Raw genomic sequence first — 26,006 nt, forward strand, 5'->3', positions numbered from 1 at the left:
CTTCTTTGATTTCCTTGGTTGGCACTCTCATTGTTTAGTAGCATGTTGTTTAACCTCCATGTATTTGTGGTCTTTCTAGATTTTTAATTTTGGTTGACTTCTACTTTCATAGCGCTGTGGTCAGAAAACATGCATGGATATTTTCAGACCACACTGCTTCGAAAACTGAACTCAATCACTCGTTCTATAAGGCCAGAATTACCTTGTTCTCAAAGCCAGACAAAGACCCCACCAAAAGGGAGAATTACAGACTGATATCCCTGATGAACATGGATGCCAAAATTCTCACCAAGATACTAGCCAATAGGATCCAGCAGGACATTAAAAGGATTATTCACCATGACCAATCGGGATTATTCCTGCAAAGGTGCAAAGGGCTGCAAAATCTGCAAATCAATCAATGTGATTCACCACATTAATAAAAGAAAGGACAAGAACCATATAATCCTCTCAATAGATGCAGAAAAAGCATTTGAAAAATAGAGCATCCTTTCTTGATTAAAACTCTTCACACTGTAGGGATAGAGGGAACATACCTCAATATCATAAAAGCCATTTATGAAAAGCCCACAGCGAATATCATTCTCAATGGGCAAAAACTGAGAGCTTTCCCCTTAAGGTCAGGAACACAGCACAGATGTTCACTATCACTACTGCTGTTCAACATAGTACTAGAAGTCCTAGCCTCAGCAATAAGACAACAAAAAGGAATGAAAGGCATTCAAATTGGCAACAAAGAAGTCAAACTCTCACTCTTTGCAGATGACATGACACTCTACATGGAAAACCCAAAAGACTCCTCCCCAAAATTGCTAGAACTCATAAAGGAATTCAGCAATGTGGCAGGATATAAAATCAATGCACAGAAATCATTTCTATACATAGTGCATTTCTATACACTAACAATGATACAAAAGGAAGAGAAATTAAGAAGTCAATCCCATTTACAATTGCACCAAAGCCATGAGATACCTAGTAATAAATGGGCAGAAGACATGAACAGACACTTCTCCAAAGACATACAAAAGGCTAACAGACACATGAAAAAATGCTCAACATCACTAGCCATCAGGGAAATACAAATCAAAACCACAATGAAATACCACCTTACACCAATTAGAATGGCAAAAATGAACAAAACAGGAAACAACAAGTGTTGGCGAGGATGTGGAGAAAGGGGAACCCTCTTACACTGTTGGTGGGACTACAAGCTGGTACAGCCACTTTGGAAAACAGTGTGGAGGTTCCTCAAGATGTTAAAAATAGAGCTACCCTGTGACCCAGCAACTGCACTACTGAGTATTTACCCCAAAGATACAGAGGTAGTGAAAAGAAGGGGCATCTACACCCCAATGTTCATAGCAGCAATGTCAACAATAGCCAAACTGTGGAAGGAGCCAAGATGTCCCTCAACTGCTGAATGGATTAAGATGATGTGGTTCATATATACAATGGAATATTACTGAGCCATCAGAAAGGATGAATACCTACCATTTGCATTGACATGGATGGAACTGGAGGGGATTATGCTAAGTGAAATAAGTCAAGCAGAGAAAGACAATTATCATATGGTTTCACTCATATATGGAATATAAGGAATAACACAGAGGACCATAGGGGAAGGGAGGGAAAATGGAATGGGAAGAAATGAGAGAGGGAGAGAAACCATGAGAGACTCTGGACTCCAGGAAACAAACTGAGGGTTACAGAAGGGAGAGGGGTGGGGGGTAGAGGTAACCAGGTAATGGGTATTAAGGAGGGCACGTGTGGTGATGAGCACTGGGTATTATATGCAACTAACGAATCGTTGAACACTACATTTGAAACAAATGATGTACTATATGCTGGCTAATTGAACATAAAAAAAAAATACTTGCAACAAACAAAAGTCCAGGACCAGTTAGCTCCACAGAGGAATTCTACAGAACATTTAAAGAAGAGTCAATTCCTATTTTTCTCAAACTATTCCAAAAAAAGAAGAGGAAGGAAAACTTCCAAGTTCATTCTATGACACCAACATTACCCTGATACCAAAACCAGATAAAGACACCACTAAAAAGAGAACTACAGGCCAATGTATCTGATGAACTTAGATGCAAAAGAAATGCTCAAAAAATTACCAGCAAACCAAATTCATCAATACATTAAAAAAATCATTCACCATGAGTGGAATTTACTCCTGGGTTGCAAGGGTGGTTCAATATTCACAAATCAATCAACATGATAGATGACATCAATAAGAGAATAAGAACCATATGATCATTTCAATAGATGCAGAAAAAGCATTTGACAAAGTGTAACATCCATTCATGATAAAAACCCTCAACAAAGTAGGTTTAGAGGGAACATACCTCAATATAATGAAAGCCTTATAAGAAAAACCCACAGCCAACATTGCACTCAATGGGAAAAAAGCTGAGAGCTTTTCCCCTAAGGTTAGGAAGAAGACAAGGATGTCCACTTTTACGACTTCTATTCAACATAGGACAGGCAATCCACAGCAATTAGACAATAAATAAATAAATAAATAGATAAATGTCATCCAAATTGGGAAGGAAGAAGTAAAACTTTCACAATTTGCAGATGACATGATACTCTATATAGAAAATCCTAAAAACTCCACCAAAAAAATAGTAGAAGTGATAAATGAATTCAGTAAAGCTGCAGGATACAAAATCAATGTGCAGAAACCTGTTGCATTTCTATACACTAATAATGAAGTAGCAGAAAGAGAAACTAATAAAACAATCCCATTTACAATTGCACCCAAAATAATAAAGTACCTAGGAATAAACCTAACCAAACAGGTGAAAGATCTGTACTCTGAAAACTGTAAAACACTGATGAAAGAAATTGAAAAGGACAGAAAGAAATGGAAAGATATTCCATGCTCATAGATTGGGAGAATGCATATTGTTAAAATGTTTGTTCTACCCAAAGCAATCTACACATTTAATGCAATCCCTATCAAAATACTAACAGCGTTTGTCATGAAACTGAAGCAAATAATCTTTTTTTGCCTTAAGATTTATTGATCCATTTTTATTTTATTTTACCAAACTGAGTAAATTCTTCACTTAGATAAGACATACCAAATTCTCAACAGGTCTAGACTAAATTGCAGCTATCGATTCGGTATATCGATATTCTACTAATCATTCCACACATCTTTACAAATGCCATTTAAATTTCCATGTCTCAGTTTTCCCTTCGCAAAATGACCATACTTTTTTCTCCCAAATACTGGTATTTCCAAAGCATTCTAAGACCCTTTGGATATCAGGTGCTTTGTAAAATATTCTAAGTAGTGTATTTCCTGGTGTGGGTATAACATGATGTCACTGTTTAAGATGGTCTCAAATACAAAGTATAACTCTCTCAGGAAAGAAGATTACATCATTCTATTAAATCCACAAGTTAATTTGCTCTCAAATAGTCAATTCACCACTGTCTACAGGCATAATAATGACAATGCAAACTCACATAGTCCAGGATTCATCTGAGATACAATAGCACGCAAAGGGAATATGCTTTTTGATAAGCATTAACTATGGCCACTGGGCTTTCAGAAGTAATAAGTAGCTTTTCAGGCCAGCTAGGTTAAGGAGCGAGGTCCAGCTCCCTGTAACAGTTACACACAAGGGCTGACAACACTAGAAAAGAGAAGGACCTCTCCGCCCAGCTGGACCCAGGCCTCTAGCCTGCTGCTCGTAGTGTATGGCAATCTAAAACACAAGAGTAAGAAATAAACCACCTACCTTGTTATACACAATAATAAAATCACCCAGTTGGTGGGCCAAGATTCTTCTGCGTTCCAGAAGTGCCAAGCGTCGACTGGGTAATACCATCCTCAGTGAGTGCTGGAGGTTACTGGACGCTCGTTTAAGGAAGCGAACCACTAACTCCTATTAAGAGTCATCAGGGAAACAAAAGATAAAATGAATTTATGGGACTTCCTCAAGATTAAATGTTTCTGCACAGCCAAGGAAACAGTCAGAAAAACTAAGAGGCAGCCCACGGAATGGGAGAAGATATTTGCAAATGACACTACAGATAAAGGACTGGTATCCAAGATCTATGAAGCAAATAATCTTAAAATATGTGTGGAACCACAAAGATCCCAAATAGCCAAAGCAATCCTGAAAAACAGCAAAACCGGAGGTATTCACAATTTCAGACTTCAAGTCATACTACAAAGCTGTAATAATCAAAACAGTACAGTACTGGCACAAAAAAAGACACATAAATCAATAGAAGAGAATAGAAAACCCAGAAATAAACCCACAATTATATGATCAGTTAATCTTCCACAATGTAGGAAAGAATATCCAGTGGGAAAAAGTCTCTTCAACAAATGGTGTTGGGAAAACTGGACAGTTCCATGCAAAAGAATGAAACTGGACCACTTTCTTACATCATACACAATAATAAATTAAAAATGGATTAAAGACCTAAATGTAAGACCTAAAACCATAAAAATTCTAGAAGAGAGCAAAAGCAGTAATTTGTCTGACATTGTCCATAACGATGTGTTTCTAGATCTGTCTCCTGAAACAAGGAAAATAAAAGCAAACATAAACTATTGTCACTACATCAAAATAAAAAGCTAGGCACAGGGAAGGAAGCAATCAACTAAAAGGCAACCTACAGAATAAGAGAAGATATTTGCAAATGACATATTCAATAAATGGTTAGTCCAAAATATATAAGGAACTTATACAACTCAACAAACGCAAATAATCTAATTGAAAATGGGCAGAAGATATAAAAGGACATGTCTCCAAAGAAGACATCCACATGGCCAGCAGACATGAGAAAAGATTCTCAACATCACTAATCATCAGGGAAATGCCAATCAAAACTAGTGAAATATCACTTCACACCTGTCAGAATCACCGCAATCAAAAACACAAGAAAAAAAAAGTGTTGGCAATGATGTGGACAAAAAGGAATCCTCCTGCACTGTTGGTGGGGATGTAAACTGGTGCAGCCACTGTGGAGAACAGTATGGGGGTTCCTCAAAAAGCCAAAAATAGAGCTACCATATGATCCAATAATTCCACTACTGGGTATTTACCCAAGGAAAATGAAAACACTAATTCAAAAAGATATATGCACCCCTATGTTTATAGCACCATTATTTACAATAGCTAAATTATGGAAGCAGCTGAAATGCCCATCAACAGATGAATGGATAAAGAAGGTGTGGTGTATATATATACAATGGAATTTTATTCATCCATAAAAAAAGAATGAAATCTTGCCATTTGTGATGACATGGATAGTTCTAAGGAGTATTAGTCTAAGCGAAATAAGTCAGTCAGGGAAAGACAAACACCATATGATTTCACTCATATGTGGAATTTAAGAAACAAAACAAATGAGGAAGAGAGAAAGAGAGAGAGAGATTAAGAAAGAGGCTCTTAACTATAGAAATTGATGGTTACCAGAGGGGAGGTAGGTGGGGGGATGGGTTAAATAGGTGATTGGGAATCAGAGTTAAGATGGCGGAGGAGTAGGGGACCCCTTTTTCAGCCGGTCCGCTAAGTCGAGCTGGATAGGTACCAGACCAGCCTATAACCACGGAATCAGCCTGAGACTCAGGAAGATACATCTGGATCTCTACAAATGAACATCTCCAGCGCTGAGTATTGAGGTACGAAGAGGGGAGCCGTGAAACCGTGCACAGATATTGGAAGATAAACGGAAGGGGGAGGGAGCCGCCGCGTTCGGGCGCCGGGAAGTGGCAGCCACCTGCAAGGGGGAGCGGGCGGACTCACGGAGGGCACCCGCAAGAGAGCGGACTGAGACCGGTGAGCCGGGAGCGTGCGCCACCAGGCATCTCGAGGAACTCCGGAATCCCAGTGTGCTCACTGGATCCAGACTGAGACCGGGAGCTCCCAGAGAGCGCGCGGGGCGGCTGGCGGCTGGCGGGCCACCTGCACGGGGGAGCGGACGGACTCGCGGTCGGCACCCGCAAAACAGCAGACTGAGACCCTGAACCGGGTGCGGGCGCCACCAGGCTACTCACGGAACTCTGGAATCCCGGTGTGCTCACCAGGCATAGACTGCGACCTGGAGATCCGGGATCGCACGGGGCGGCTGGTCGCTGGCAGCGTTAAAAACACAAAGGACAGAGACACGCCGGCCTGAAGTGAGGGGCAGGGACGCCGGGTGTGGGGCGCAATCCCGCGCTGCAGGGTTGAGCATCACCAACAGTAAACAGTAAAGTGGCCAGAACATCAGTGGAGAACAGGCCGCAATCCTCTGTCTGTGACACCAGCCTGTGCTGCTCTGACTCTCAGAGGACGACAGCAGACTGCCAGGGAAAGCCGCCAGAGAACAAAAGCCTGAAACACCGCTCACAGCGTGCCCATCCCCACTTGCACTGCAGGGGAACGAGACTCTACCCAAACAGGGTTGCTGAGTATCGGCGCAGCAGGCCCCTCCCCAGAACACAGAAGGCAGGCTGAAAAATCAAGAAGCCACAACCCGGGCGCCGGGTGGCGCAGTCATGAGCGCCGTCCCGGCTTAGGGCGTGATCCCCGCGTTCCGGAAAGGAGTCCCTCCTCGGGCTCCTCCGCTGGGAGCCTGCTTCTTCCTCTCCCACTCCCCTGCTTCTTTTCCCTTTCTCGCTGACTGTCTGTCTCTCTCTCTCTCAGATAAATAAATAAATAAACTCTTTAAAGAAGAAGCCCACATCCCTAAGATCCCTATAAAACAAGGGGCACGGCCTGGGACCCAGTCAATAATTTGGGCTCTGGACAACCCCGCAACCTCTCCTCATCAGAATGACAAGAAGGAGAAGCCCCCCAGCAAAGAAAAGACAGTGAGTCTGTGGCCTCTGCCACAGAAATAATGGATATGGATGTAACCAAATTATCAGAAATGGAATTCAGAGTAACGATGGTCAAAATGATGAGTAGAATTGAAAAAAACTATTAACGAAAAGGTTACTGAGACTATAGAATCCCTAAAGACAGAAATGAGAGCGAATCTGACAGAAATTAAAAATTCTATGAGCTAAATGCAGGCAAAACTAAAGGCTCTGACGGCCAGGGCCACAGAAGTAGAGGAACAGGTTAGTGAACTGGAGGATGGGTTAATAGAGGAAAAAACCAAAATAGAAGCTGCTCTTAAAAAAAATCCACGCCCACGAATGTAGGTTACAGGAGATTACTGACTCAATGAAATGATCCAATGTTAGAATCATCGGCATCCCCGAGAGGGTGGAGAAAAACAGAGGTCTAGAAGAGATATTTGAACAAATTGTAGCTGAAAACTTCCCTAATCTAGCGAGGGAAACAAACATTTGTGTCCAAGAGGCAGAGAGGACCCCTCCCAAGCTCAACCATGACAAACCTACGCCATGTCACGTCATAGTGCATTTCGCAAATATTAGATCCAAGGATACAGTATTGAAAGCGGCCAGGGCAAAGAAATTTCTCATGTACCAAGGCAAAGGCATCAGAATTACGTCAGAACTGTCTACACAGACCTGGAATGAGAGAAAGGGTTGGGGGAGCATATTTAAAGCTCTTTCAGAGAAAAACATGCAGCCAATCCTTTTATCCAGCAAGGCCCATTCAGAATTGATGGAAAATAAAGACATTTCAGAATAGCCAGTCACTAACCATCTGAACTACGAAACCAGCCCTACAGGAGATTGGGGGTTCTATAAAAGTAAAAAGGCCCCAAGAGTGATACAGAACAGAAAGTCACAGCCGATACAAACAAAGACTTTACTGGCAACATGGCATCATTAAAATCATATCTCTCAGTTCTTAGCACTAATGTGAATGGTTTGAATGTCTCCAAATGCCACAGGGTTGCATTATAAAAAGAAATGACCATCCATTTGTGTCTACAAGAGACTCATTTCAAACCCAAAGATGCATTCAGACTGAGAGTAAGGGGATGGAGTACCATCTTTCATGCAAATGGACCTCAAAAGAAAGTGCGGTAGCAATTCTCATATCAAGAGATTGGATTTTAAACTAGAGACTAATGTTAGAGAGCAGAAGGCACTATATTATTCTTAAAGGAAGTATTCAACAAGTGGATATGACAATTATAAATATATATGCCCCAACAGGGGAGCAGCAAGATACACAAGCCAACCTCTTAACCAGAATAAAGAGACATATAAATAAAAATACATTAATAGTAGGGGACCTCAACACTCCACTATCAGAAATAGACAGAACACCCTGGCAAAAACTAAGCAAAGAATCAAAGGCTTTGAATGCCATACTGACGAGTTGGACCTCATAGATATATACAGAACACTACACCCAGAACAAAGAATACTCATTCTATTCTAATGCCCATGGAACATTCTCAAGAATAGACCATGTTCTGGGACACAAAACAGGTCTCAACTGATACCAAAAGACTGAAATTATTCCCTGCATATTCTCAGACCACAACGCTCTGAAATTGGAACTCAACCACAAGGAAAAATTGGAGACTAAGAACCATCCTGCTCAGGAATGACTCGATAAACCAGGAAATCAAAAATCAAATTAAACAATTTATGGAGACCAATGAGAATGAAAATACAACAGTCCAAAACCTATGGGATACTGCAAAGGCAGTCCTAGGGGGGAAATACATAGCCATCCAAGCCTCACTCAAAAGAATAGAAAAATCTAAAATGCAGTTTTTATATTCTCACCTCAGGAAGCTGGAACAGCAACAGAGGGACAGGCCTAATCCACGCACGAGGAAGCAGTTGACCAAAATTAGAGCAGAAATCAATGAATTAGAAACCAGAAGTACAGTAGAGGAGATCAACAGGACTAGAAGCTGGTTCTTTGAGAGAATCAATAAAATTGACAGACCACTGGCAAGACTTATCCAAAAGAAAAGAGAAAGGACCCAGATTATTAAAATTATGAATGAAGGAGAGGTCACTGAAACACCATTGAAATTGGAAGGATTATTAGAAATTTTTATCAACAAGCTATATGCCAATAAACAAAGAATCTGGAAGAGATGGAATCCTTCCTGGAAACCTATAAACTACCAAGATTGAAACCGGAAGAAATTGATTTCTTAAACAGGCCAATTAATTATGAAGAAATTGAGTCAGTGATAAACAACCTTCCAAATAACAAAACTCCAGGCCCGGACGGTTTTCCTGGGGAATTCTACCAAACATTCAAAGAAGAAATAATACCTATTCTCATAAAGCTATTTCAAAAAATAGAAACAGAAGGAGAGCTACCAAACTCATTCTATGAGGCCAATATTACCTTGATCCCCAAACCAGGCAAAGACCCTCAAAAGGAGAATTACAGACCATCTCCCTAATGAATATGGAGCCAAAATCCTCAACAAGATACCTTGTAATAGCATCCAACAGTACATTAAAAGGATTATCCATCACGATCAAGTGGGATTCATACCTGGGATGCAAACGTGGTTCAATATTCGCAAATCAATCAGCGTGATACATCATATCAACAAGAAAAGACTCAGGAACCATATGATCCTCTCAATTGATGCTGATAAAACATTTGACAAAATACAGCATCCTTTCCTGATTAAAACCCTTCAGAGTGTAGGAATAGAGGGTACATTTCTCAATCTCATAAAAGCCATCTATGAAAAGCCTACTGCAAATATTATTCTCAATGGGGAAAAGCTGGAAGCCTTTCCCTTAAGATCAGGAACTCGACAAAGATGCCCACTCTCGCCACTATAATTCAACATAGTACTAGAAGTCCTTGCAACAGCAATCAGACGACAAAAAGGGATCAAAGGTATTCAAATCGGCAAAGAAGAAGTCAAAATGTCTCTCTTCGTAGATGACATGATACTCTATATGGAAAACCCAAAAGAAGCCACTCCCAAACTATTAGAAGTTATAGAGCAATTCAGTAACGTGGCGGGATACAAAATCAATGCTCAGAAATCAGTTGCATTTCTATACACGAATAACGAGACCGAAGAAAGAGAAATTAGGGAATCCATCCCATTTACAATAGCACCAAAAACCATGCTACCTTGGAATTAACTTAACCAGAGACATAAAGGACCTATATTCTAGAAACTATAAATCACTCTTGAAAGACATTGAGGAAGACATAAAGAGATGGAAAGATATTCCATGCTCATGGATCGGAAAAATTAACATAGTTAAAATGTCCATGCTACCCAGAGCAATCTACACTTTCAATGCTATCCCGATCAAAATACCGAGGACATTTTTCAAAGAACTGGAACAAATAGTCCTTAAATTTGTATGGAAACAGAAAAGGCCCCGAATCTCCAAGGAATTGTTGAAAAGGAAAAACAAAGCTGGGGCATCACAATGCCGGATTTCGAGCTGTACTACAATGCTGTGATCACAAAGACAGCATGGTATTGGCACAAAAACAGACACATAGACCAATGGAACAGAATAGAGAGCCCAGAAATGGACCCTCGGCTCTTTGGGCAACTAATATTTGATAAAGCAGGAAAAAACATCTGGTGGGAAAAAGTCTTTTCAATAAATGGAAATGGACAGCTACATGCAAAAGAATGAAACTTGACCACTCTCTCACACCATACACTAAAATAAACTCCAAATGGATGAAAGACCTCGATGTGAGGCAGGAATCCATCAAAATTCTAGAGGAGAACATAGGCAGCAACCTCTACGACATCGGCCACAGCAACCTTTTTCATGACACATCCCCAAAGGCAAGAGAAACAAAAGATAAAAAGAATGTGTGGGACCTCATCAAGATTAAAAGTTTCTGCACAGCCAAGGAAACAGTCAGAAAAACTAAGAGGCAGCCCACGGAATGGGAGAATATATTTGCAAATGACACTACAGATAAAGGACTGGTATCCAAGATCTACAAAGAACTTCTCAAACTCAATACACGAGAAACAAATAAACAAATCAAAAATGGGCAGAAGATATGAACAGACACTTTTCCAATGAAGACATACAAATGGCTAACAGACACATGAAAAAATGTTCAAAATCATTAGCCATCAAGGAAATTCAAATCAAAACCACACTGAGATACCATCTTACGCCAGTTAGAATGGCAAAAATAGACAAGGCAAGAGACAACAATTGTTGGAGAGGATGTGGAGAAAGGGGATCCCTCCTACATTGTTGGTGGGAATGCAAGTTGGTACAGCCACTCTGAAAAACAGTGTGGAGGTCCCTTAAAAAGTTAAAAATTGAGCTACCCTATGATCCAGCCATTGCACTACTGGGTGTTTACCCCAAAGATACAGATGTAGTTAAGTGAAGGGCCATATGCACCCCAATGTTCATAGCAGCAATGTCCATAATAGCTAAATCGTGGAAGGAGACGAGATGTCCTTCAACAGATGACTGGATTAAGAAGTTGTGGTCCATATATACAATGGAATATTACTCAGCTATCAGAAAGAAAGAGTTCTCAACATTTGCTACAACATGGATGGCACTGGAGGAGATAATGCTAAGTGAAATAAGTCAAGCAGAGAAAGACAACTATCATATGATTTCTCTCATCTATGGAACATAAAAACTAGGAAGATCAGTAGGAGAAGAAAGGGATAAAGAAAGGGGGGGTAATCAGAAGGGGGAATGAAACATGAGAGACTATGGACTATGAGAAACAAACTGATGGCCTCAGAGGTGAGGGGGGTGAGGGAATGGAATAGACCGGTGATGGGTAGTAAGGAAGGCACGTATTGCATGGTGCACTGGGTGTTATACACAACTAATAAATCATCGAGCCTTACATCAGAAACCGGGGATGTACTGTATGGTGACTAACATAATATAATAAAAAATCATTAAAAAAATATTATTATAATAAAAAAAGAAAAAAAAGAAAAAGAAGGTAAAAATAAATAAATAAATAAATAAAATTCAAAAATTAAATAAATAGTTGATTGGGATTAAGGAGTGTACTTGTGATGAGCAACGGGTGATGTAAGGAATTATTGAATCACTATATTGTACATCTGAAGCTAATATAACACTGTATGTTAATGATACTAGAATTTAAATAAAAATACACAAAAAATTGAACTCTAATAGTTTTATTGTTGCTTTTGCTGTTGATTTGATATTTCCTCAAGAATCATGGGTTAAAATTCTGAAACGAATTTCTGTGTAGACTAGCATTGAGTAAATAAATAAATTATATACATAGTTGGATAAGGGGAGTTATGTTTCTTACTGTCAGAGAAGGGGTTTACAATTACTGAAAGGAGAAAGTTGAAATGAATCTTGTATTGGACTGTAATTTGAGTAATAGTATGAACTCATGGTTTTTAATATGGATGTTAAATAGATTAAAATATGGATACACACACACATACATACACATATATATCTCCCAGATGTGTCCTCTGAGAGATCCTAATAGCAATGATACCTCAAAAGCAGTGAGTACACTTAACACCCAGAGCTTGGTTTATAAGCACTACTACCCACAGATAAAAGCCAGGGCTCCATGGCGAAATGTATGATGGCTGGGGCAAGAAACATTCAAGATGAATCTGTACTACCTTGCTGTGCCAAATGTGAGAAATGTTTTTAAAAAATGATGGGGGTATTTTAAATGGACTCAGGAGTCAACTTGAAGGGTTTCCTACTGACCAAATCTGTAACTATTATCATATCTAAATAATTAACCTTAGTAAAGAATTATAACACATTGAATAGAACAATAATGAGTCAACACTGATACACATACATGCTTATATGCATTCTTACATGGGAAGGTAAAGAAATTTCCTTACAGCAAAATATAATCAATATAGAAATCCAACCATCCAAGCTGGCCCCACAGAACTGAAGGGTGACTGAAGAAAGTAACTTGAGACCTGGATAGGAAGCACAAAGATAGGAATTATCTGGATCAGGATTCTGCTCTGGGGATAAAATCACATAAACTATTCTTTTTCACTCCTGTGTCAATCACTTAAGTTTCAAAGTCCAACAAAAGGACATGTGATTAAGTAAGAGTAGATTGCATGCCTGCCCCTTAGCAATACCAGAACAAGGAGAGGAAGAATCTGGCTTACTCTATTTCAATAAGGGGAGGCAAGCATCTAGACATGTCATCTCACAAAGACTACATACAAGTTTTCTATTAATGCACAACAAATGACCACAACTTGGGTGGCTAAAACAAAATCCATTTATTATCTCGTAGTAATTGTAGGTCAGAAATCTGGGCATGGTTTGACTGGTTTCTCTGTTCAGGCAAGCCTGAAATCAAGGGGTTGGCAGGGCTACATTCCCTTCTGGAGCCTCTGGGGAAGAATCCACTTCCAAGCTATTCAGATTGTTGGCAGAATTCCTGTCTTTACGTCTGTAGGTCTGATGTCGTTTCTTTGCTGGCTATCTGCTAAAGGCCTCACTTAGTTCATAGAGGTCACCCAGGAATGGAGAATTTCATTGCATCAAATCCCTCTGATTCTTCAAATATTTCTTGCCAGTAAGAGTGCTGTTCCCTCTAAGGGCTCACCTGATTAGGTCAGGCCCACCTAAGATGATTTCCGTATTTTAAGTTCAACTGATTTGAGACCTTAATTACATGTGGGAAAATCCCTTCACAACAGCATCTAGATTAGTGTTTTATTGAATAATGGTTAAAAGGTATATGTAACCAAGGGATGGGGATCTTGTAGGCCATCCTTGAATTCTGCCACAGTTTTACCTACCACAAAAATGGGGGAACTGTATTACCTAAACGGAAATTGAGTGCCACCAGGAAAGATAAATGGATACCAACAAGAGAAATATTCACTACAGTACATTTGTTCAATATCTGTACATATTTTTGCCATCCCATACTTTGGAAAAATGCCAACAGTGCAACTATTCTTCATACAAGCAAAATGCATTCAGTCATCCCCAAATGGAGAGAAACATAAAGTCTTATCAATCCTAGCATCAATTCTAGTTTAGGATCTTCAGATGACATCCATTCTTCCTCTAGTTCAAATGAATGCTGTATCAATATTCTGTAATAAGGTGGATAAATAAAAACTCACTGTTACCAACTCACCATATATAAAATAGTAAGTAAAAGAGAAATAAAATGGGACACATTAAAATATAAAAATATATACATATTACAAAAAATAAAATATGTAACTACTGTAGTCTTCATTTCTAAAACTGGTTACCAGGTCAAAGTTGGTATAAACTCTTTCTTTACTCTCCACACCACTTTTTCTGTCATCAAGTCACCATCTCAGTCAGATGGGCTCTTTACCTAGAAAAATGATTCAAACATTTGCAGCAGCCCCTGCCTGAGAGCTTATACTAAGGATATAATAGGAAAACATGTTTGTGACCTTGCGGGCTTTAGCGTAAACATCAGAGCACAGTGGCTGGGAACGCCAGGCTCGCTCAGGGCAGAACGCTGCCCCAACCGAAACTTGATTGCCCTTGACAATAGCCCGTGGGGTCCATAGAAACATGTTTAAGAATAGGCCTCACTTGCTGAACGTTAGATCATCTAATCCTGTGACCTTCCTCGTGACGTACTACTATTCACTAGGATGTAATATGGATTATTCCCTTGATTGTCTTTGATTGTTTATTGCCAATAAATACGCAAGGTTGCAGCTATTTGGGGCGATCGCACTCTTGGCAGTGGAGCGCCGGGTTGTCGTCCCCTGCACCCATGCTGTCTTTCACAAGCTAACCTGTCTGTGCCTCGTCCTTCTCCCGAATCAACGCCGCGGCACTGCGGTTGGTGTCGTGGCAAACATTTATTTATGTGTATAGTCTGAGGGATTGGTAGCCTTGCACGTATGGGGTTGCTGTAATAGCGTAATAATTTTAACCACTTTGGGATGTGATAAAGGCATCCCAGAAGATCTTCTAGCCTCCAGACACACTCCTTTCTACCCCCATTATGTAGCCCCAACCCTACTTCCTCACAAAAATTGAAATCAATCATCTTAGCCAGTACACAAGCCCCCATTTTTACTTATTTGTCCATTGACATGATGATTCCAAAACTGCCAGGTGGACATCTCAACTTTCAAATCAATGGAATCATTGTTGAGTAACCTGATAGAAACATGCCTTGCTTGGGTACTAAAAATTCTAACCCAGTAGAGCCCAAAGTTACAGGGACCATAAACAAAACATTTTGTGAATATGTCTTTAGGAACAACACTAACTTTCATCATTTAGTTATTAGACCTAGGAATCCTGGTTGTTGACTAGATGGTATTATGTATATTGGTGGCTAGTTTAGAATATATACTATATATTGTAGGACAGCACCTCTAACACATTAAGTGTTGTCTCTTGACTGGTGGCAGCCATAATTGTCTTCAATAAAGTCATTATTCCATTGTATAACTTTTTTCTGAGTATGATAAAACCAGTGAATTCCATGGGTATAAGCCAATCACCAGACTTTGGGTTTTAAAGTGAGTCCCTTGATCAGAAGCAACATTGTATGAAATTTCAGAACTGTGGATGAAGCATTCTCTGTAAGATCATAGATGATGGTGCTGACAGAAGTACTGCAGGCAAAAAAGGCAAATCCGTACCTAAGATACTCATTTATTCCAGAAAAATTATAAAGCCAAGTAACTTATTCATGATATAATTGGTCCAAATTAATTACCATACTCCCAGGTACCTGACTGGTCCCCTTGAGATTGGTACATATCAGGAACTCAGTATAGTGTTGCCAAGTTGGGCATTCAGCAATTGGTAGGAGGGTGCTCACATCAGCCCTTGTGATGGGAAACCATGTTGCTGAGGCCATATATAGCTTCTGTTCGTGTTACTGTGACCACAGGTGCCCATTGAGCAAGCACAGGAGTAGCTGAATAAAGAGGCTTACTGACCACCACTGAGTAGGTCGTATTGCCCACCTGATTACTGAGAGAGCCTTTTGGTGAGCATTCACAGCTTACATAATAGTCTCATGCTCCTGACCAGTCCCAAGAAGTTCATATACCACTTCCCTAAATCTGTTTTGTGTCCATTTCCCCCAAATGTCTTCATTCAAAATCTCTGCTAATTGGGATGAACCATTATCCCTGGACTTGGATCTGGATGCAACAACTTGTGAAACTTAGGTTTTTTTCTTTTTAGAGAGGAGTGAAGACATTTTTGTTTGCATGAAGAATAATGGCATCATGTCACAGTGTCCTTTTTCCAAAGGATGCAATGGCAAGAAGTGTGTATGGATGGATAAGTAAACTTTAGTGAATATTTGTTAAAATAAAAATAATTTTTATTTTTTACTTGTTATTCTGATGTAAGTCAAGACTTACAAAAAAAGTTGCAAGAGGGACACCTGGGTGGCTAAGTCAGTTAAGCGTCTGCCTTCGGCTCAGGTCATGATCCCAGGGTCCTGGAATCAAGTCCCATGTTGGGCTCCTTGCTCAGCAGGGAGCCTTCTTCTCCCTCTGTCGCTTCCCCTGTTTGTGCTCTCTCTCTCTCGCTCTCTCTGACAAATAAATAAAATCTTTTTTTAAAAGGTACAAGAATAATAAAAATAGTTCCTGTATACACTTAACCTAGATTCCCCAAAGTTAACATTTATTGTATTTATTTTATTCTCTCTTTTTCTGTACACACACACACACACACACACTTTTTAAGGCATTCTCTTACAGAAAACAGTACAGTAATCAAAATCAGACCACTAACATTGATATAATACTATTATCTAATTTAAAGACCTTATTCAATAGATTTTGCCAACTGTCCAAATTGCACGAGAATTTTGTGATCAAGTAAGGGACAGAATCAAATCTCTTCTGGGTGTGAAAGGACAGACAGTGCACTGAAGCCCAGAACAGGGTACAGTCCACAGGGATAGAGTTAAGGGGGCTTCCATGGGTATTGGGCCTTTCTGCCACCCCCAGGCTCCAATGATACAACCTTTCCTCTCTTTAGGCTTCCAGAATTCCCTTGTGACCTTCCACACCTCTGGTGTTGCCATAACCACATTGTTCTTTAAATAAACTTTACTTGAGACTGATTGCCCCAAGACTCTTTCACCACTTCAGCACCTAACACAGCTTAGAAGATCCACAGAACTCCATCACTATTATATAGACTGCTATCTCACATAGCACAAAAAGTGGGGGAGTCCCCAGAGATCATCTATTTTCATCTCCTTCCCATTTGCAGTTGAGCAACTGAGGCTCAGAGAACTCTGAGACTATTAGGGGCAGCTGGGAGAACATCTCATTGGCTTCTCGTAGACCTGGTGTCTTCCCCATACATCACACAGCTGGTCTACATTCCCTCCCTACAGAAGAGTCACAATCTGCACACAGGATGGAGCTGGGGGTGTGGGTGGTGATGGATGTGGGAGCGAATGACTTCAAGGAAGAACTGTACTTACCTTGGGGAGCTAATGGATGGGCAGGTCATTCTTTTCTGAGACTCCAAAGTAGAGTCCATCTATCTGAATGTGGGAGCCATAAACATACACTGGGAGAAATCTGAGGTAGGTGACAGACTCTGTGGCCTAAGTTGGCACATGGTGAAAGCACCCACCTGAACAGAAAGGCTGTCCCAATCCCACAGAGCTTGGGTGTTTCATACCAACAAGGAAAATAACCAGCACCCAGAAATGCAGGAACCATGGCCCAGGCCTGAGGTGCCATAGAGATGCAGGGCTAGAGCATCCTCTATCCCCAAAGTCCTCAGGTTGAGATTCCCCAGAGGCTTGCCTGAGAAAAAGGTCAGAATCCAGGCCCAGCTGAAGGCAGGAAGCCTGGCAGTGAGGACAAGAGGCAGGAGAGGGGCTGGAGCTCCACAGTGTTGGCTCCTTCCTATTAATCCTGGGCTCTCTCCCCCCAGAATGTGGACATCACTCCGGAACCTGAGGAAGCCCTGGACACCATCCCTGCACATTATTGAGCCCTTCCCAGGAGGCTAAATTGCCTTTGCTCTTGCTTTTTTCTACCCTGGGAGCTCCTGTTTCTGTCCTTGCCCACTTGCTTGGGTACCACCAAGCCTCTAAGGAAGTTATGGCCTAGGCTTAATTTCATCCTCAGTGATAGCTCCAGTGAAGATTTCAGCAGCTCAAGCCAGGTCCTTGTTCAGTCACAAGGCAGTCTAGCTTTACACAAAGCCTTGTCTTATTTCCTCAATTCTTATTCTCTAAGCAACAAACGTTACTCTTTCTCCTTGTAGGAGGGGAGAAGAGGCCAATGTGAGTTCTCCTTCACTGTCCATAAAAACTTGTCTCTGTGATGAGGCCCTGCTCCTGCTGGGGTGAGGGATTGTGAGGGCTTTCTAGAGGGACAGGATCCTGGGCAGCATTTCCAGAGATGAAGAGGGGGCCTCGTGAACCTATCTCTCTCTCTTTTTTTAAAGATTTATTTATTTATTTATTTGACAATGAGAGAGACAGCTAGAGAAAGAGGGAACACAAGCAGGGGGAGTGGGAGAGGAAGAAGCAGGCTCCCAGCGGAGGAGCCTGATGTGGGGATCGATCCCATAAGGCCAGGATCATGCCCTGAGCCGAAGGCAGACGCTTAACGACTGAGCCACCCAGGCGCCCCGAACCGATCTCTTTATGGACAACGTGGCTAGGGTTGAGATTTTTTCTCACAGGAGACTCTAGTACCTGGATCATAGTGTTCTCTGCTCCTACTCCTGCCCCCATCCTGGAGTTATTTCACTTTCCACACGGATAATACAACCAACACCCTGGAATCCGAGGGACATCATCTCTAGGAAGTTATTTTCCCTCCCCTTCAACCACCCACTCTCTGGACCTTGTCATTAGCTGGAGTTCTACCCCCTCTGCCTTCTTAAATACAACTATCTGACCACCTACACCCTCTCTCATTATTTCTTTTAATGTCACTCCAGGACACCTAGCAGCATGTCTATCACCTATTAGTCACTTCAGTAATATTTATAAAGTAAACCATACTAGTTCTTGGACCTCATTAACATCTGTGTTCATTACCTCCTCTTTTGTTTCCCAATCCATTAACAGGATCTACCCATATTTTTACCAGTCGAAAGCTAATCTGCCTCTCAGGCTAGAACTGAGGCCCTCTCTTTCCCATATAAACAAGTTGATCTCTCCCCAACATGGAAAAACCAGACAGCACATCTAATTCACTTTGCAGTTTCAACGTTTATTTCTGATACCAAAACTTGACAGCACACAAGGGGGAAAAAAGCAACAGACAAGGAACAGCAAATAAATTTATCTTGCATGCCACTTTCAGTCAACAGGATGTGGCTCTCTAGATAGCTGTGTTTAGAAGGAATCTGAGGCTTCAGCCTCACTCAGGGGAAAGACTATTGCAACTGATTAGCAATATCTGTGAACATAAGAAAAAAATTAACAATCAATGACATATTTCAAATAGTGAGAAATATAAATACCAAACAGTGCTTCCCTATACTTCCCTCATCTCCCCACCATGGGTTTCCTAGGACTCCCAGATCGTGCACATAAATACATTCCCACAGACCCTATGTCTCCCAATAACCTTAACTGCCCAAACCAAAGTGATATACCTACCCAACATCTCACTCAACCCAGAAGAAACCAATGGCACCAAAGTTGGCAGCGAAGTTGGCACTGGCTGTACCACCAGGGCCAATAATGGGGCCAGCGAAGGTCTGAGGAAATCTGGAGCGGGCATTCTGGTGGTATCTGGCCCAGAAGGTAAATGGGATTCTAGACCAGGGATCGCCAAAATCTCCTTCCTCATCCCAGGTCAGCAGCTCAAATTCAATGTCATCCCAGCTCCAGGGACCAGATACGGCCTCATCTCCAATCCCCATGCGGGTTCTCGCCTCAGCCCGGGCCTCAGCCTCAGCTGCAGCAGCGTCCAGAGCATCCAAGGCCTCATCTGCAGCCTCCATGAACTGCGCAGTCCAGTCACGAGGATCTCTTTTCTGAACCTGAGATGAAGAATAGAAAAGAAAACAAAATCCGTAATAGTAGGAGTTAATATTTATGAAGCACCCGCTATATATTTAGTACCCTACTTTGTGCTACTGATTACATAACAGCAACAATAAATACCACCAGTAATGCAGCACCTACCATGTGCAATACCTAAGGTCTTATTCCTGCTCTGGACCTTTCCCAGCCAGTCATACCTCACCCCTTGACCTATCAAGTCTAGAGCAGTTCCCCTATTACCTCTGCAATGAATCTCAGCACTTTCATCTTGCTAGTTTCATGGTAGGAACGGAGGCCCCAGAGGAACTCATACTCAGGAGGGTTGCTGTTGGGCACTCGTCTGTAATCCAGGTACCTTATAGAGCAGAAAGGTCTTTGTTTCTACCCAGGTAAGAATCGTAGTCCAACAATGCATCATACTATTTTTGACACTCCCAATTTCAGGTAGCAACCTCCCCAGGCTCATTCCTAAACCTAGCTTAATTCTATTCTTTTTTAAAATTTATTTTTATTGTTTTTAAGTAGGCTCCACATTCACTGTGAAGCCCAATGCAGGGCTTGAACTCATGACCCTGAGCTTAACACCTGAGCTGAGATCAAGAGTCAGATGCTTAACCAACTGAGCCACCCAGGTGCCCCATAAACCTAGCTTAATTATATTCTTATAGCCAGGCCTTCAAACTCCTGTACCAGTGCTTCTACATTAAGCAGTCACCTAGAACTGCCGGGCGGCTTATATAAGGTCATAGAAAGGACAATACTTAATCTCACCCTTTGTGTCACGGCTCTAGCTCCACGTTCTTGTAATCTTGTTACCGAGACACAGTTAGCCCATTGCAATGATTAGTGTGCAGTGTAAACCTCAGCCTTGGAAATGTCTACTGTGAGTAGACATTACTTGCAAGATAACTATACTGCAGAAAAATCCAACCACAAGCAGGGATACTCAATAAACACTTCCAAGTATGTATGTGCTTTTCTATGTGAATATGTATGTATAGTGTAAGAAATGAGCATAGGAAGGACTGTCTGAGGCTGACCAGCACATAGAACTCATGAGGACCAGAAAAAAACCGTTAGAGATCACTTACTTTTGCTTTACAAACTCGTAAGTGAGAAGTTTCCTCAGATCTCCGAGAAGAGGATGTCTCACCCTGACAGTATAAAAAAAGAAACCCATATTCAGAGACTGTGACACTGCCCAAAGAAAAGAGCTTTCTAGAGGTCAGAGATGAGAGAAGAGGCATAGAGTTCAGAATTATCTGCCTATCCACCCAGGTCACATCTTTGGGCTCTGTACCTCCCCAAACCAATTCCCCTAGACCACCAGGCTGATGCAATCCTGGGACCATCCTCTGTTGCCAAAGGATGATATAAACAGGCAAGAGATGAGAGAGCCCAATCATACCCAGGACGCAGTCCCATCTTGCGTAGTGCCTCCCAGAGGACAGCTGCAATGGGAGGCAAGGGGAGACAAGGGACGGAAAATGAGCATGAAAATCAGGCTGTAGCCAACCCCCAGCTGCAGGTCCAGCCACTCACCTTCACTGGCACGGTTGCCATTCATGAAGATGACGCCCAGTATCACTAAGAGGAGACCCAGCTTGGGTGTGTCTTTGGTCCTAAAAGAGTACAAAAAAAATATTTTCAGCAGCCATTTGTATGAGACACCCCAGACAGCTTACCCATCTAGCTTCCCCAGTATTCCTCAGCAAGGGGGTAATTCTACCTCAGTGCTGACCATGACCTGGTCTATGATCCTAAATCTTGGACCCTGACCTACTTGACATTCCTGGGAAAAAAGCACCACTGAGAAAGGCAATGTTCCACCTCTTTTCCCATCTTACGTTCCCAGTATGCCAGCCAGGGACTCGGGGGTACTGATGAGAATATACAGGTGTTCTTCTTTGTCAATCTCCTTCAGTTGAATCCCAAATTTCTACAGGGACAAGAAAACAGACTATGAAATTACAATATCTAGCACCAGCTACCCCTGCTCAGTTGCTCACCTCCCTGTGAGACTTCAGCTCTAAACTCCCAGTAGGAATTCCATGAATCTTTGATATCAAAACCTTCGCTCATTATTCCTATTCCTCAGGGCTGCCTTCTCACCTTCTCCAGGACAAAGCATGCACGTTCAATGATTTCTGGATAAACATCAGTGTATTCACGGATGATATCCCTCAGCATTTCTGTAGGAGAGAGAACAGAGCACCTGAGCTGAGCAGGGGCCACAGAGCTACAAACCCTTTGCCAGTCTTGTTAAAGGGAACACGCTCAGGGTTCTCAAGGATGAAAAATGAAGAATCAGCCACAGAAAGAGGGAATTGAAGGGGAGGGGACATATAAGCAAAGGGATGTCCACAGAACATGGGGTGAGGGGAAGGGCAGAGTGCTGGAGGAGGGCACTGGATGCCTACCTGAGCGCTTGATGGGCACCTTCGTATAATCTTTAAGCATCAGGTACTTGACCAACTTATTTGCCTAGGAGGGGAAAAGGAAATCATTAAAGTTATTAAGATATTTACAGGAAACTTGATTGAATTATAGATAAAAGGACAAGACAAGAGGAAGAGACAGAGAAGTGACTGGGAATAACAGTTCTTACTCTTTCCTGAAGAAGGGCCACATCTCGGGGCTGTGAGGCACCCAGGTTCTGTGAGGCACGCGAATTGGGAGAGGGGCGCAGGTTTGGTGAGGGTCGCAGGTTCTGCCAGTCAGGTGGAACTGGCCAATCAGTGGGGATCCAGTCAGGTGGGAGTGGCCAGTCAGTGGGAAGTGGCCAATCAGGTGGTAGAGGCCAGTCAGGTGGTAGAGGCCAGTCAGGAGGGCCTTGCCAATCTGCAGGACCCTGCCAGCCTGGTGGGTTCTGCCATCCAGGTGGGGTCTGCCATCCAGGTGGATTCTGCCAGGCCAGTGGGTTTGGCCAGACAACCGGACCAGGCCAGACAATGGGGTTCGGCCAGATCACTGGATTCTGCCAGATCACTGGGTTCGGCCAGATCACTGGGTTCTGCCAAGCAACTGGGTTTTGCCAGGCTGGTGGGGTCTGCCTAGCTGGGGGGCTCTGACGTGCTGGTGGGGTCTGCCTGGCTGGCTGGTTTTGCCAACCTGATGGGTTCTGCCAGGCCAGTGGGGTCTGCCAGAGCACATTGGGGGGTGCTCCAGGTGGGTTCTGAGTGGTGACTGGAACCGGTGCAGACCTCCATGTCCCTGTAGCCAGTGGGGCCCGCCTCTGATCCCCACCGCTGTTCTCATCCACATTCAAGTTATTAATCTGCATCATCAGAGAGAAGAAAGGTCCAGGGTCACCAGATGTTTCTGTTTCCTCACCCTATCTATTCCAGGAAGGCCCCCTAAAACCCTCACCTGTAGTGACAGCCTGACCCACTAGCCAATGGTCACCCTGAGTCCAGGGCTTGTCTTTCACTGTCTTCCAGGCAGGAGTTTCATCTCTGAATCAGGTCAGGAGCAACCCAAGGGTGGGGCCTGAGGCTTCTCCTCTTCCTATGTCCAACACTGGCTCTGCTTGTACCACCCTGGACAAATCACTCAAGTCACTTCACCTCTCTGGGACTTAGTTTCCTTCTCTGTAAAACTGAGACTATGAACCCTAGCTGGTAATATCTTGAAGATTTAATGAGATAACCTGTGAATGTGCCTAGCTCAAGACCTAACACATAGTGGCTACCATGAAAACGTAAACTAATTATATACAGAGTATGTATATATATATTATGTGTCCATGTCTCATCTCCCCATTAGTCTGTGGATATTCAGAGCACAGAAATTATCACATTCACCTTATCAACCCCTACAACCTAACTGAATACAGGCCATCATATATGTATGTTTTGTTTTGTTTAGAACAAATGAACCTCAGAGAAGAAAGGAGAGAGCCCAAATCAAAGTGGAGCTAGCAGGGATCTCACCTTGCGGGTCCTCTTGCCCCGTATTATAGTCCTGGACTCCAGATTCTGAGCCTGGGAACCATCTGCTGATGTCTGTGCAGCTGCACCATCAGATTCAGGGATACCTGGGCTGGTCTCTACCTCAGTCTGGGAAGTGGCCATCTTGGCTTGGTTAATATTCTGGGTCTGGGTATCAACTGTAGGGGCCTTAGTGGTGTCATTCCAAGCCTTAAAAGCTGTCTTAGGCTGAGTGTTGGCCATCTCACTGGCACTGAGAGACTGAGAGAAATTGTAGGTGGCATTTGGGCCCACCTTAGTAGTGGCATTCTGGGCCTTAAAGGCCATCTCGGACTTGTTAGCAGTTAACTCACTGGTGGTCGCTGCCTGGGAAAAATCATAGGCAGCATTTGGGCCCTTTGGGGTGGCATTCTGGGCCTTAAAGGCTGCCTTAGGTGGCGCATTGGGCATCTCCTTGGCATTAAGAGCCTGAGAGAAATCATAGGCACCATTTGGGCCTTTTGTGGTGGCATTCTGAGCCTTAAAGGCTGTTTTGGGCCTAGCAGCAGCTGCTAAAACCTGAATATCAGCCATCTCACTGGCTGTTGGGGGCTGTGAACTCTGGGGACTAGCATTCGGGCCAGCTGCTGTGGCCTGGTTGGTAGGTGGAGCCTCCGAGATCTGGATGGCCTCCATCAGGGTCTGCATAAGCAAGGTGCTGTCTTCTACGGAGGCCTCAGCCTGCAAATACAGGGGGAGAAAATGAAATTTCTGGGCCTCCGAAGCGGAAGCAGGAGTGTAGGGAGAGCAGTGCAGGGGAGGTGCAGGCAGGCGAATGGTGCAGAAAGGCTGAGGCGCAGACCACCAGCAAGGGGAGATGGGAGGCGGAATGGTAACAAAACGTGTGGTAGGGATGGAATGGGGCAGGACCAAATGAGGGGTGGGGCGGAATGAGGAGTGGGGATGAAGTAGAATGAAGGGGGCGGTGGGGGTTGATGGAGGAGGTTAGAGCAGAGCAATGCGGTGTGCGGCAGGAGCTAAAGACGTGAGGGGAGCCAGAGCAAGGGTGCCGCCTGGAGGAGTTGAGGAGAATAAGGGGGGTCGCAGGGGTGGGGAATGCAGGAGAGAGGGAGGGTGGCGGAGGGAGGTTGGGGGAGGGGGTGGCAGACTGCTCTAAAAGCGTCAGGACTGTGGAAAAAAATGGTTCCTTACCCAACCCGCATTCTCTGGGCAGATTGCCCTGACTACTAACAGGGTCTCCCCTTTCTCTAAGCAGGGACTGATGGCTGAAAAGGGACGCCCCTCCCCCCCCCCCATAAACCATGGGAATTTGAAAGACGACGGAGTCTAGGCACGAAGAGGGCAAAATCAGATCCAGGCTTTTGGACGGCCAAAGGGACCCCAGGGAACTGTCGGCTAGGGAAATGGTGGGGTGGGGAGTGGAGATCTCACCTGGAAGCCGAGGAGGCCCGCACCACAGTCCATTTTCTGAGCCATGGCTCCTGTCCCTCTGGCAAGAGCAGAGCCTGGGGGATGTGGGGGAGGAGCTGGGCGTTATACCACAGAGGGCAAATATGAAGAGCCGAATTTGGGTGGGGAGGTGTCTGGGATTGACTGTGGGGGCGAATGAGGCGCTGAATGTGAGGGGAACGGGCGGGATCAGAGTGGGAAAAGTGAATGGGTGTCAGGATGGAGGCTCTGAATCCCGAGAAGCTACTGACGGGGAGAAGCTTCAAATCGTGATTCGGAAAGCCATTAACAGTTCTGAATCCAGGGGGAGTGGGTTGGGACTCGCATATGGTAAATTGAATGGAGGTTTCGAATCGGGAGGAATCGTATGACAGTACAGATTGAGGTCAAGAAATCTGTGGAGATTTTTAACGATGGGAGGGGTTCGGAGAACGAACAGGGGTTCTGAGCAAGGGAGGATCGGGTGAGGGGTGTGAATGGGGGGTTCGGGGAGTGGAAGGGGGATCGGAATCCGGGGTAAAGGGATCGAAATGAAAAATGGGGGGCCCGCACCAGGGGGCAGATGCCCTGTCTGGGGGCTAATTCTCACCTTGCCTCAGGCCCCAACCCCAACCCCCTCGTTGCCTCCCTTCTTCACGACTCAGAGGATCGGGATTGCAGTGCTCGGCTCTCCGCAGCCGCACCCTCTCCTTGTCCAGGAGAAAATGCCAGCGCGGCAGCTAGGACGACCCCGCCTCTCCGCCTA

General features: G+C 43.3%; 1 protein-coding gene across 4 annotated transcripts in view; it reads right to left on the reverse strand.

The window, feature by feature from the left end:
• Positions 1-19,080: 19,080 nt before the first annotated feature.
• Positions 19,081-26,006, reverse strand: part of MAGED1 (MAGE family member D1) — a 64,939-nt gene continuing 58,013 nt past the window's right edge. For 3 of the 4 annotated variants that reach the window (XM_008705462.2, XM_008705461.1, XM_040631488.1), the window contains 11 exons: positions 23,816-24,532; positions 22,492-23,160; positions 22,304-22,367; positions 21,996-22,075; positions 21,731-21,822; positions 21,426-21,505; positions 21,292-21,334; positions 20,975-21,037; positions 20,124-20,238; positions 19,494-19,879; positions 19,081-19,290 (listed from right to left, as the gene is read on the reverse strand). In XM_008705462.2, coding sequence (XP_008703684.1) covers positions 19,502-19,879; positions 20,124-20,238; positions 20,975-21,037; positions 21,292-21,334; positions 21,426-21,505; positions 21,731-21,822; positions 21,996-22,075; positions 22,304-22,367; positions 22,492-23,160; positions 23,816-24,532 — 2,301 coding nt within the window. In that variant the 3' untranslated portion in view covers positions 19,081-19,290; positions 19,494-19,501. Of the gene's footprint in view, positions 19,291-19,493; positions 19,880-20,123; positions 20,239-20,974; positions 21,038-21,291; positions 21,335-21,425; positions 21,506-21,730; positions 21,823-21,995; positions 22,076-22,303; positions 22,368-22,491; positions 23,161-23,815; positions 24,533-25,243; positions 25,318-25,850; positions 26,000-26,006 lie in introns of those variants that run through there. The other variant, XM_008705463.2, reaches the window with a different exon arrangement.

Source organism: Ursus maritimus (genome assembly GCF_017311325.1).
Source record: "Ursus maritimus isolate PB19 chromosome X unlocalized genomic scaffold, ASM1731132v1 scaffold_X1, whole genome shotgun sequence".
NCBI classification, from domain to species: domain Eukaryota; kingdom Metazoa; phylum Chordata; class Mammalia; order Carnivora; family Ursidae; genus Ursus; species Ursus maritimus.